We start from the raw sequence: 14,441 nt of genomic DNA on the forward strand, positions 1-14,441 counted from the left end.
ACTCATTCGACGTTAAAATAAGTATCTTGTACATGAGCAACTATATATTTAATTACCTAAGGAATAGTTATCTCACACAAACATTTCGATATCTTTCTGATTCATGACATAAGTACGAAAACATAGTCTTAGATGATCTAATTTTTTATTTTTTTATTTTTTATGGGAATCATTCCAAGGATAAGATCATAAGATGATAAGCAATGTAATAGACATACGGCAAGTGATTTCCATGAGTAGCTTGTAAGAATATGAGCATGAGTTCTCAGTGAACTGGCATTAGCTATTTGGACCAATTAGTATAAGAAAGCCTTATAGGAAGATGAATGTGAGTTCTTGTTGATAGAGGAGTCTATCATAGTGGTGAACTGATGTGGATTAGGAGACATAAGTTGTTTCTTGCAGGGATTTTAATAGGGAATCCTTATTGGATTAGGAGAGATATATGTCTATGTATATATATTGTGAGCTCTACTCTCACAGATGCGCGCTTAATTAAGAACTAAGTCCTATTCTTGGTTAGAGCTTAAATTGATCTGACAGAGAGGAGAAGGATTGCAACGCACTGAGATTGAATGGCAGCAGCTATGGCATCTTCCAATAGCAGTTCATCAGGTTAGTGGTATTGCAGAGTTCTTTACATATTTATGTAAGAGTTTTCATGCTTTCTTGTTTGTGATTTAAGCGACTTAATCTTGTTCTTGGCTAAATAAGTTAACATAGCTAACACGGTTGACTTTGATCACTACCTCGCTATCCATGCAGGTTAGCCGACATGTATGATGCACGAGAAAACAAGATCAATCGCCACGTATGTCCCCGTCTTGGATTTTGGCTACTCAACAAATTGATCAAATTGATCATACTTTATCTTTCTTAATTTTCTATGATGTCAAGTGAAATCAAAGTCTTTACATGAGACAAATCCAACACCCATTACACCCCCATATACATATTAGTTATGGTTCAAGATAAGTCCAACTTACTCCTTTCATCATGAGAATTGTTTGTGTATATATATATATATATAATCGCAGCATACCCACATAACGTTATCAAACTATTCATATTAATTATAATATGTTATGTGACCGAATCATTTTTACATCTAATTTTTTTTTATCATATCAATAAGGTAACATAAACATGCAAAAAGGATATAAAGGACATGTTTGAAATTACATTTTGACAATAAAAAAGGATCATAAGGGCAACAAAAGTTAAAATTACTTTTGAGCTATAAAAAAGGCTGGAGAAGCACTTTCTTCACGAAGCACTTCCAAAGGAGAGTGTAGAGGCAAAATTTTGATAAGTGAGCGTTAAAGACTTTGGTTCCAAGTAATTACTAGGGGGGCTTGTAGGGTTTTTGACTGTTTACTTTTCACTAGGAGCAGTGCCGAGTCTGCTGAAAGCGAAGCACATAATTCATGAGTGATGACATGTTGGGTTTAAGAGCACATTAAAGGACGGGGTTTTCCCCAGTTGAGCCACATTGAATGCCACGCGGTTTTGCGAGGCAGTAGAAGGACGAGGAGGAGAGAGGAGAAAAAGGATTGTGGGGGGGGGGCTGGCGGGAAGTGAGATTGAGGTGCCACTACATCTGACTTTAGCTTTGCCTTGCTGCCATTGAATAAATGCCCTTGCTGTCACCTTTTGACTCTTTTGCTACCCTTGCCCTTCTGTTGTTGATATCTTTTGGGTCAGCGTCTTCCCCTATCTCCCTATTTCTCTCTCCTCTCTCTCTCTCGGCTTCATTTGTCTATTTATGCAGACCAAAACCTCCATTCTTTAGTATTGAGTCTCTTGTCTTAAGCATTTTCCAAGAAAGAAAGCATTTTCCAAAAAAAAAAAAAACATAGTTCCAAGTGGGTGAGTGACAAGATAGCAAGACACTTGGGAGACTTTTGTGGTGGTGATTTGATTAAAGAAAAGAGAAAAGAAAGGGAAAATATTATGGGGAGGCCTCCTTGCTGTGACAAAGAAGGGGTCAAGAAAGGACCTTGGACTCCTGAAGAAGACATCAGTTTAGTCTCTTACATTCAACAACATGGTCCTGGAAATTGGAGGGCTGTTCCTACCAACACAGGTAGATTTTCTTTCTTTTCTAATTTCCGTTTTTGTTTTTCTTTCCATTTTTTGAGAGTAAAATGTTGGTTTTTGCTTGGAATGACAACATTGGTTTTGTTTAACTTCGAGATTAGTGGAAGATCTTAAAATTTGTGATATTTTACCTTTAAATTGTCACATTTTGGTTTTCTTTTTCTTTGGGAATCAAAGCTAATACGTATCGTTGTTCTATTTTGGTAAATCCAGGGCTGCATAGATGCAGTAAAAGTTGCAGGCTTAGATGGACTAATTACCTCAGGCCAGGGATCAAGCGTGGTAACTTTACTGACCATGAGGAGAAGATGATCATCCACCTTCAAGCTCTTTTGGGCAATAGGTAATTTTATCAATAAAACGCACCATATTGTTTAATTTTTAGAATTTCTATTTACATTACATCTAATAGTACAAAAGATCCAATCTTTTTTTTTTTTTGTTTTGTAAATCTGAAAAAGATCCAATATATCTTCAATTAATTTGGGTAGTATTGAATGTGTGATTGCAGATGGGCTGCAATAGCTTCATACCTTCCTCAGAGAACTGACAATGACATTAAAAACTATTGGAACACACACTTGAGGAAGAAGCTGATCAAGCTCCAAGCTGCAGGAGGAGGCACTGAAGGCCTTCACTCTAAAGATCAAGGAAACAGTAATTCTTCCTCACAGGCAATATCCAGAGGACAATGGGAGAGGAGGCTTCAAACAGACATCCACATGGCCAGGCAAGCTCTCAGAGATGCCCTTTCCCCAGAAAAGCCACTGGCTTTGAGTTCTGATTTGAATCCCGCAGATGGGTTTTCGATTTCGAACCTGAAAAAACCAACCCTAGATCAATCAAGCAATTCTACTTATGCTTCAAGCACTGAGAACATTTCAAGATTGTTGAAAGGTTGGATGAAAAACCCACCAAAGAAATCAGCTAGGTTAACCAACTTGGCTAATAATCAGACAGATTATCAGCATTATTCATCTAGTGAGGGAACCACATCTGTGGCAAATACTGCCAATAGTGGCAATGTTGAGTTATCTGATACATTTGAGTCTCTGTTCGGTTTTGAGTCCTCGAATTCCGATTTGTCTCCATCCACGTCGCCGGAGGCCAGTCTATTCCAGGGCGAAAGCAAGCCGGATCTTACCAGCGACCAGTTGCCGCTGTCGTTTCTTGAGAAGTGGCTGTTTGATGAAGGTGCTGCTGCTGCTGCTGCTCTAGGGAAATACCACTTCTTTAGTGATATGGTGATACCGGATCATGGAAATGCTAACATTTTCTGAGGATTTGCTTGTTTTTTGGGCAGATTGGAATATCTTAATTAATTGTTAGTCTTTTCCAGTGCCTTGATTAGCAAAGTGAAATTGTTAGAAAAGGAAGTGTAAAAATATTACTTTATAATTATGTCGATTGTCAAATGTCTTAGAAGTTGGAAGATAATAATTATTTCCCATTTTATGCTTAAGATTTTGTTCTATAAGATCTTGGAATGTTGTGATGAATTGAATTATCATCCACCATTTTGTCGCCTAGCTTCTTTTCATGATCACTACATATATATATATATATATATATATATATATATATATATTATTTTCTTGTTATTTTTGTGTTATAAAGAGTTCTTTCATGTTAGCTAGCTCTTGTTCTTGTTTCTTCAAACTTTAAAGTACTTGTATAAATTCAATCAAAATATAGATCCATTGTTTTCTAGCAAATATTTGCATTTGCTTCACCTAAGAGCAAGTCCACCCCTAAAAAAATGCACCAGCACCCTCAATGAACAGTGATAGACGCCAATGAACAATAATAGACCAAATACACCTCCCCCCCTAACAAAAAATAGCCTAGTCAATTTTATTAAAATATTATTATTTTTTATTATAAAATGATAATAAAAATATTATGCTCTGGCCTGTTCACCATCCCCACCCTTTCATCTCAAGCGTTTTTTTCCCAGCCCCTATATCCCCATAGCCATCGTCACATAGCTAGGCAAGTCTTGGTCCAGCGACGAGCGGACTTGTCGACGAAAGCAGTCTCGATCCTGGTCCACTACATCGAGTAGGAGCGCAGACGGTCAGATTCTGCGGTGAAATTCAAAAAGTGAAAGTCGTTGGGGGTGGTATGGATGGGTTTATGGATGATCTGGGTTGTTTAGGAGTCGTTCTTGGAGGTACACGTTTGGTTTCTTATTTTGGGGTGAGATTTGAGTGCGGCAAGGTAATGGATGAATGGTGTTATTGGGGTTTCTTATTTTGGTGGGAACGCCCCCACGGCCAACACCGTCATGGCCGCCGAGCACGAGATTGCTCACGTCAGATGGTTCGGCATAGGGGTCTATCGATTCTGGACCAGTCTCTTGCCTGGCTTGGGCTGGGTGCCAGCCTATTAGGCTGGGGTGGAGTGATTTGGCTAGAGGCCGGCCTGTTTTGGGTGGTGGGTGTAGGGCAATCCACTCCCAATGGACTTGCTATAATATATGACTGAATCAAAGTTTCAATAAACGATGAGTGATAAAATCACTAGCGCGTGAGCTGATTTTGGCCGTTTCTACTTTTATGAACATTTCATTCAATAGATTAGCATCAATGGTACTCTTTGTGCACAATGGCTTTCACTTATTCGTTGTGATGAAAGTGATATGACAGGGATTTATGTATGCCAATTGAAACCAAGTCAACCATGCAGATAACATAATTGAATGTTAAAAACTTAAAACATAAGTAAAGTCAACAGTCCTGCAGCTTGCTTGGTTAAAAGATAAATGGCAATGATACTCTTTCAAAGTAGGACTCTTATGGACTTTTTGCTACTTTATGCTTTTGACATAATATTTTATAATATTGATATGAAAATTAACGTTAAACTGTGAGGCAACAGAAAGTTCATAAAGAGTCTAACTTTTAAGAGAGTTGCTTATCATTTCTCTAATTAAAAAATTAATTGAAGTAGGTGGAATCATCGATGAGGGTTTTTATGTCTAGCTACACCCTGTCCAAATTTGAAAGCTTTACATAAAATTTCTCCTACTATTACTAGTCTACTTAAACATTGCCGTCAAAAGCAACCATTGGGAAGAAAATTTAATCATGAATTTTAAGCTAAAGCTATTTCAATTAGGTACCAATCATATCAAAATGATTAGGCTAATTTAAAGAAAGAAATATAAGAAATGTCGTTCATTCTTATTATCTAATAGGTGAACTATTAACATTTGTGATTGTGTGACTGAGCACGGGTAAACGAAACTGCATTGCAAATGTGCAAATTGGCCTTAAAACGAACATGTGAAGAGTTTGATGGCTGGCCAAGAAAACTAATTGAAACACGTGAAGGGTTTTGATGTTCATCACTACTACTTGTCATTACAAGTTGTGTTTTAACCCTGGCCAAGCAAATAATCCAGACTGTAAGGGCAAAACAACCCCATAAGAAAAAGGCATGCATGGCAAAATAGGAATTATGGGATGATTGGGTAAGAATCACAGGCAATTGGTCCCCAATGAATACCATTCAAAATACGTACACAATACGAGCCATGCTGTCCAATTTGCATGGTGAGTTACTAACTACTTGCCCGGCCCCTCTCTAGCTTCTTAATTTGATTTATCGGATATGGTAGTGGAATGAGCTGATTTAACTAGCATTATAGCCTACTAAAGACATAGATGAAAGTCAAAGTTGATAACGTCCCCTGATTAGACATGATCATTAATTTGGTGCAATAGCATAATGTGATGAAGTGATGGATGTGTAGGATTTAGGTGGAGAATTTTGTTATTCTGATGGACATTTATCTGTCCGGCTAAACTCATAAAGTGGGGACTTTCATAAATTTCAATGTAAGTATATGTAAAGCGTCATTATTTTTGTGAATGTGGCCAGATGGTAAGATAGTCCAACCATGCCTACAAATATTTGGAGAAAGAGACCGAAATTTTCAAGACAGTATCATAGAGACGTACTAGTTAAGCTAGCAAGTATATATTCCCAATTTTTAGTTTGATGTTCACATTACATTAAATTGTGACATTAGGCCCCGCAGGGTTACCCCACGGTTATAATATTTTAAGGGTTTTGCATGTTGCAATGGTCTCTTGCTATAGCTAGCTCTTAGCTAGCAGTTTTAATTTGATCATAATACTATTTCCTTGTGTATGTACATAACATAATGGACCCTCCATTTCTAGCTAACTGATGCTTTGCAAGTTTTGCCACCCTTGTCAACTTCCTGTTCCATGACAGAAACATGTGCTCCTCTCAGACATGATTTTCCAAAACCCCTTTTATGCTGTATTAACTGTTGCATGTGTTTGTGTATGTGTTCTGAGTATATGTATTCATATGTATACATTAGATTGTGCTAGCTTTAGGAAGGTGTTAGTGTTTGTTACGTACGCACGCGCAAGATCTTAACCGGCACTTAAAGTCAATGGCTCGATACATCCATGCGCGTACGTGACTAATTCTAGCGAAACCCTAAACAATACGTGTCTGCAACCAAAAATCTCAGCAATTTAATGGCTTGCATGAAAAGTCGTCCAAACGCAGTTCCTTGTTATGTGCATGTGAAGTACTACGTGGAAAATGATCACCGGCTAACGAGGTGAAGTCCCATTGAGGTTGTATTGACTTGGTCTATTTGCCATGAAATTGAAATATACATCACATCAGTAGTACTTATGTGTGCAGTTTGTGTCCGACAATTCATTGAAACTTTTGGCACCAAGAGAAAAATGCAACCAATGCCGCCGAGCTTTCTAGAAGAGTGATTGATGAAATCTGGAAAAAAGATATAAATATAAAGAAAGAAAATTCAAAGACTGGCGAATTAAGAAGTTGCAGACAGTCACAGCATGAGGCACTACCAAGAGTCAGATGGGAGGAAGCTATTTTTACTATCTCTTTTAATGCTACCACATGAGAGTGTCATAGGGTTTTGGTACTCAAACGAGACATTCACAATTTCACAAGCATGCTCAAGAATATATATTGCACATGTAGTTTTTTCTTACGTACGTACTTAGAAAATGCTGGCTCGAAGGAATGGAAATTCAAGGCTCTCAAAGACATCGTTTTCACTAAGTCATAATTGATGACTAACATATAGTTTTTGTTATAAGAGAAAATGTGCTTTGGCATTGAAGCTTTCAATATAGAATGGCAAATGTATAAATGTAATCCAATATTCTGCTGGTACGACGAGAGAGACAGTACCAAAAGCATAATTTATCAATTGTTGCAAAGTAAGATGAAACCTAATTGTTTATTTGTGACCGTAGATGTTTGTGAGCCTTCACAAACATCTAGGTATGGTCCAAAACAACTTAAGCGCGTAATTAAATTAGGAGATTGTGTTTTTCTTTCTAAAAAGCCTTTAGAGGTAGTAAGTTTTAAGTTTACATATTATTTTGGATTCAGGTTTGCTTATTCAACTAGGATTGCGTTATAAATGGGTACCTTAAATTGGCCTAAATGTTATTTTGTGACAACCAAACAAACTCAAGAAAGATTATGAACAAAACCCTGGTCAATATGCACTACAGAAACTTAATCAAACACCTAATTACTACACCAACTAAATATGTGATCAAATCAATTGATACAAAGTAATGGGTGCAACCTAAATGTTTATTTGTGACAATGGATTCATGTAGGCCTCGTTAGCGGGATTCACATGCTTCTACGTAAGATCAAAAACCACCCAACGTGTGGGTGATCGATTGTAGGCTCATGGGTCTCTAGTTTGAGAAGTCACAAAAATGGAATAGATTGTCTATACATAGCACACATTGAAAGGCCAAATATGGGGTACTTATTTTACCCTAGAAAACAGGTCTTTCCTCAATACTCCCTACTCCCAACGTACTAAGAATAAACTTCTTTTTTGTTTTTATATAGTTTTCTCCTAAAGTCCTTAATAACCACTAATTTTTCAGCGTTTCTTCTCAAATTTTCCTGTCTACACAGTTACAAAAATTACATTATGCAACATTCTTCTACATAGTTACGTATTTTATTCGAGCGTTTATTAACAATTGAGTGCCCAAATTTCAAATCAGGGATCACAGAATAAATGTTAAATATTAGTGAATGAATGAATAATATTCGTACATGGATTAATAACAAAATAATACTTGCGTTTATCCTACTTGTAAATAACGTATTTTTATCGTAAAAATTTCATAATCGGTCCAGTTTCTTAATTTTCATTTGAAGATCATTCCTACAAAAAATTATTCGAAACAGAGATTATTTAGTTATCCAATTATATCAAACAATAGACGGTTTATCATTAACCTATTACTTAGTACTTGCACCGTTGATCTATTGGATGCATTTGAATGACCTAACGATCTCCAATTCGAATGAGTCTCTGTAAGGATGATCTCCAAATGAAGATTAAGAAATTGAATGGTTCTGATTATGAAATTTCTAGTGTGAATATACGGATCGTTATTTGTAAATGAGAGAATGAGCTCATTCGAAGAAATTGAATAAGAGTATTATTATTATAACAATTTCCTAAATATGCAGGGAGTTCATAATTTACAACTGCAAGAAAATTGGGGGGAAATGACTACATTGGTGTGTTTAGAAGTGAGATTATTTTTGGTAAATAACATTTAAACCGATTTTTCTCTTCCACGAATAAAAGAACAAAATATTCTCCCGGAATCATCAACTTAATCCCCACCTAATCCATCATGACAATTAACAAGAAAGTTACAGGATCCATAATTCAATGTCGTTTCAGTGGCCATGTTTTCTATTTTGACGTGCCTCCTAGCCATTAAGTTCTATTACTAATTATCATTTTTTTTGACCAAATATATCTTTCAACGACACTGTCCCAGATAATCAAACCACCCAAATCTTACTCGAATTATTAAGGCCATCAGCACATTGCATGCACACTGCATATTGAATATTACCGTACTATTTTTTTTAACAAAGTATCAGGTGATTAGCTCACTAGAGTACGACGATGTAAGAAATGAACTAAGCAACAACAAAATAATATAATATTTGACTAACTTTTCATATTGAAAAACTTACCAAAGTGATATGATGGGAGTTAATTAAGAGCTAGAATTCTCATTTCTCATTTCTTTTCATGCCTATTTTACTGTCTACAATTTTTTTGTCAACCATTATTTTTCTACTTTAATGTTGTTTCATACAAATTAATTTTTAGCTTAAAAATAATTATATTTGAGACTTACTAATGTGGATATATGTGTTTGATACCAAATGTAGGTAATCTCAATGACTTTGATATCGAATGTAAAGGTAACGTGGATATATAGGTTTTGATACCTATATATTATGAAGATGATGTAGATAGGATTTGCTTACTTATTGATAAGGTTTAAATTGACTATGCCCTAAGTGTTCATATGTTTTTTGAGAAAATGTATGATATTCATTAAAGAAGGGAATACGTACAATCAATGAGGATTTGGTGCATACAATTATCTTCGATAAAAATCTTGCTGGAGATTTCAACCTGGTCTAAGGGAAAAAGAGTGTTCCGCACCAAACAAATTAAGAAATACTATCCTCAAAGAGAAGGTCCACAATTACATCTGGAGGTTCTTCAAACCAAAAAATAAAATTCTCACTTCAGACTCAACCGTGCTAATCTGTGCACCACTTTATTCGTCTCCTTTTGCTAAAACCAATCTTCCACTGAAGCAATGAATGAATCATCAATCGAGTATCATTTAAAATATTCCCAAACGATGAATAATCTTCCTAACCATCATGTTGTAGGCCTGCCATAACAAGCAGCGCATCACCTTCAGACACCGTGGCCTGTAGTTGCTTCTGTTTGACCAAAAAAGCCGCATCCCTAGCTGCCATAATCTCGGCCAGCAGAGGGGAGGAACTAGCAGCATGCCTAGTTGTCATGGCTGCCCTAAAATCACCCCTATTGTTCCGAATCACCATCCCAACACCACCAACACCCCTATGTTCGTCCCATGCCACATCAAAATTAGATTTAGACCACCCTGCATCCAGCTTCGTCCATTTTTGAGAAACTTTACAGCTGCATTTTTCATTTTTCCCATGCCAATGTTGGAATTCCTTCAACCAACTAATTGCCCTACAATTTAGTTCCATCAGTTCAAGCGCCTTTCCTTTCCACAAAATGAGTTCCTTTCCTTTCACATAATCCAAAGAAGAACAAGGAACTAGTCGAAACTCTCTCTTGACAACTCACTTGCAAGTTTAGCCACACAATCAATCATATTCTCTGGTGTGTCCGTCCAACTCCATAGCCCCAATGGACAAGACAGCCAGATCGACGCCGCTCTTGGACAATTTCACATCAAATGCACCAAAGTTTCAATTTCGCATCATATCCTCTGGAGTCGGACGAACACACAATAACATTTTCTCTAAAAGCGTTGTCAGTTATTTTAAAAGTACATCCAAACGAGCCCTTAGTTGCTGAGGGAAAATACTTAGGTCAAGTTGCATCAATCAAAACCAACTTTTGTTTAAAAATTTCCATTTTAGTTTGTATTATTGATCAACTTGATTAGTGAGTTGTTGTCACCATTCATGTAAGTACGATACAAAGTGATAAAAAGGAAATACGTGATTACGAGCCTAAGATGCTTTTACCCTAAGGACCCAAATGACAAGATCACACTAGGGCTTTTACTGTGGGCATAAAAATATTGGGTTGGGTTGGTGAGAGGCAAAACGCTTCTTCGTCCATTATCTTCTCAAAGCACAATCATATATATTTTTAAAAAGACCCCATCAATCTACAAAATATTTATCCTTATTATAAGCATCTCTCTATCTCTCTAGATTTCCCTTCCTTATACCTCATGATTTCTTGTACCTAGCCAGATCAAGTCAAGAACCAAAGAAACAGTATGATGCAGAACACAAAGTCCATTAAATGACAGCCAATTGTATGGGAAGTATAAGACTTAATTAAATTTTAAATTTGAAATGTTGTCACTTAGTATTACAGTTTAGTGATATTCCTCTTCACTTGTAAGTGAGAGGTCTTAGGTTTGATTTTCGCCAAAGGAAAATTTGAACCGCACTATTGCTAGTCCATTGTGAGGCTAAACCCATCCCCTCCTATAGTGTAAATAATTTCCTTTTTTTCAAAAAAAAAAAAAAAAATTGAAATGTTGTCACTTAGGAGTTTGTTAAATCTTCTTTGGAGGTTGTAAGAGTCCCATAGAAATTAGAGGTCTACTAAATATTTTAAGCCTTTTAAATAGTGTATTAGAATGCCTAGATTAATAAAAAAAAACATATGTTTGTCTTGTGCAAGTGAAGTGAGTGATTTCTCCTTCTCAAATCAAGCGTTTGACTTGATCGTGTCAAGTGAATCCACGATTAACAACATCAAGTGAATTTGTTGACCTTGGTTCAATGAATCCCAAGTGACCTATCCTTCGTCCTCGACATTCCTCGGTCTACCCTGCATCAAGTGGTATCTGGGCGGGTTTTTGGATTTTTATCTGAAACCCTGGTGTAGGTGCTGCATAATCATATGTGTGTGTTCGTCATCAAAACTGACTCAGTTCCCGTGACTTTCATTTGGAGAGCTATATATCATCGGAAAGCTCTAAGAGTCTAACTTTCAACGCAACAAACCGTGCATCAAACGGAATTTTGTGCGTGCAGATACCGGTAAAACACTAGAGAGCATTAGTGACGTTGCAAAAACCGAATCAGTTCTCTTGCGGGTCAGGTTTCGATTTTATTAAGCACTTCTTGACCTTTATGCCACATATCATTTGAAATCCATTCCAATATAGTTATTAACTACATTGCAAAAGATGAAGAATTGGTACAAAGAAAGAGAAAGAATTGGTAGAGAGAAACAAGAGAGATTGTATTGATTGATTAGACAAAATGTATACAGTTGAACTTAAGAAAATGATAGCTATACAATCCCTTATATAGCCATATATCCTAATTACAATAATACCCTTCTAACTATACTAACAAACTCCACTACTGAAATAGTACCATGTGGCATTTCTGTTATTACTAAACATTTCTGTTATTACTCCCCCCTCAAACTGAACTTGGTGTAGCCAAGTGAAGTTTAAACTAGCTAGAGCTCTGAAACTAATTGGGAACTACAAGACGTTTTGAACGCATGACAAAGGTTATGGTGAAGAGCAGTATCTAGTGAATCCGCTTTAGAAACGGGTTCTTCAGCTGGAAAAGACCGTTTGCGAGGTTATGGTGAGATGAGACAGTGCCCACTGTGCTTACTTTCCCAAGTTGTCACAACCAGGTAGTATTACATCCGGAGCAGGACCGAATTCTCACTGTACGTGAATCTGTAAGATTGCAAGGCTTTCCTGATTATTAATGAGCTTAGCAATACAATCAAATTTGATCTTGGTCTAAACGTACCCAACAAGTTTTTGACTATGAACTGAGAAGCCATAGCAACACACTCACTGTATATGCAAATTATCCCTCCTAAATCAACTAAGGAGAATGACACTTCAGGAAACTAAATCTACCAAGGAGAATGACACTCCAAGAAACCAAATCAACCAAGGAGAATGACACTCCAAGAAATTAAATCTACCGAGGAGAATGACACTCCAAGAAACCAAATTAACCAAGGAGAATGACACTCCAAGAAACCAAATCAACCAAGGAGAATGACACTCCAAGAAACCAAATCAACCAAGGAGATTGACACTCTATATAGCTTCCTAAATCTTCCCAGATACTAACACCAAAATTAACCAAGGAGAATGACACTCTTGAGATCTTCCTAAATCCTCCCAGAGACTAACACCAAATATAACCTTCACATGAAACTTTTGAGTTGGGTAATTCGACAAACACCTGGACTGCACCTATGTCTGATCTTTCTTCCATACCAAAGAACAGAGTAGAGATCAAAGAATTCATTGACCCATTCCTTCACATAGTTGGAGTGATCAAAATCATAACCTGAAGACCTCCCAAGATTTGCAATCTTGAACAAACAACCACCAAAATAAAAAATTTCCAATACCCAAATTGTTTCACAGCCAATTCCACTAAAATATCACAAGAAGCGAAAACAGTTGGAAAAATTCTTAACAAGCATACGCTATCCAGCCGCAATGCTCATCCCTACCATCAGCAAGCGCAACCATCAGCCCTGTGCAAACATCAATAAACTTGTTGGTCCTCCAAATAGAACCATCCTTATAAGCGTCGATGTATAATTCATTTGGCGAAATCGAACTAGAGTGTTGGTCTGGACCCATCTTATATTTGCAGAATTCATAATCGGCACCTAAGAGAGGCTGCCGCCGTCGTACTTTCCTCCAACCCAAGAACTTAACGATCATACTTTCCTTCAACGGAATCGAACACTTGTCCAGAAGCTGATGCTTTTCCTTTCCCGGAATCCGACATTTTCCTAGAAATTTTTCCTTTCCCGAATTCAAGAATCAGGAAGTTCCCACTTCGGTTTGCATCGTGAATGACCAAAAGCCAGCAGCGTGAATGACCTCCTTGTCTATGATCCACAATCTGACTTCGGAAAGAAAGAGGATTCATTGAGATCAGTGGAGAAATCTCTTATCACAATATAGAAAAATAACCTAGAAGTAAAAGAACGATCACGGAAGCACCCATAAACTTAACCGAACATCTAATGAAAAATTGGAAAGAAACTAAGCTAGAAACAGATGAAAAATAATGGGACATGGAACCACCAGAATCCAAAGCGTGAGCCTGGTGGCTCTGATACCATATTAACTACATTGCAAAAGATGAAGAATTGGTACAGAGAAAGAGAAAGAATTGGTAGAGAGAAATAAGAGAGATTGTATTGATTGATTAGACAAAATGTATACAATTGAACTTAAGAAAATGATAGCTATACAATCCCTTATATAACCATATATCCTAATTACAATAATACCCTTCTAACTATACTAACAAACTCCACTACTAAAATAGTACCATGTGGCATTTATATTATTACTAAACATTTCTGTTATTAATAGTTTCCAAACTTTCAAGCGGTTCCTCAATCCGTTATTTCTACAAAACGATATCCTCAATTTACTAAAGCATGTTGCTGCTGTCAGTAAATGAGGTTGGCTGGGTTCTAGAAATGGCTGCCTCTAATTTTTCAGGTGACGATTTTCTAAATCTTAATCTTCCTCTAGTTTTTATTGTAGTTCATGTGAGATTTGTTGTGTTACATGTATAGAGGTTGAAAAACGTTCCAACATGGAGTTTGGCACGAAAGGGGAACATATAGAATGCATCGACGAAGTCAATAACTTTGCCGAATGGGATTTTGCCCCAATTTATGATTATTATGAAGGCGA

At 36.8% G+C, this 14,441-nt stretch overlaps 1 protein-coding gene across 1 annotated transcript; it reads left to right on the top strand.

Annotated features, from left to right (window-relative positions):
* Positions 1-1,480: 1,480 nt before the first annotated feature.
* LOC137708654 (myb-related protein 306-like) lies at positions 1,481-3,562 on the top strand. Its single transcript, XM_068447774.2, has 3 exons — positions 1,481-2,086; positions 2,314-2,443; positions 2,612-3,562. Exons 1-3 carry the CDS (start codon positions 1,954-1,956, stop codon positions 3,378-3,380), a joined length of 1,032 nt encoding a protein of 343 aa, XP_068303875.2. The 5' UTR covers positions 1,481-1,953; the 3' UTR covers positions 3,381-3,562.
* Positions 3,563-14,441: the final 10,879 nt, after the last annotated feature.

The sequence above is a fragment of the Pyrus communis genome, chromosome 17, assembly GCF_041283825.1.
Source record: "Pyrus communis isolate YQ-2024b chromosome 17, ASM4128382v1, whole genome shotgun sequence".
Lineage (NCBI taxonomy): Eukaryota > Viridiplantae > Streptophyta > Magnoliopsida > Rosales > Rosaceae > Pyrus > Pyrus communis.

Coding starts and splice junctions, on each gene's coding strand:
- LOC137708654 (XM_068447774.2), top strand. CDS start 1,954: ATGGGGAGGCCTCCTTGCTGTGACAAAGAAGGGGTCAAGAAAGGACCT. Junction 2,087..2,313: donor GGCTGTTCCTACCAACACAG/GTAGATTTTCTT, acceptor TGGTAAATCCAG/GGCTGCATAGATGCAGTAAA. Junction 2,444..2,611: donor CAAGCTCTTTTGGGCAATAG/GTAATTTTATCA, acceptor GTGTGATTGCAG/ATGGGCTGCAATAGCTTCAT.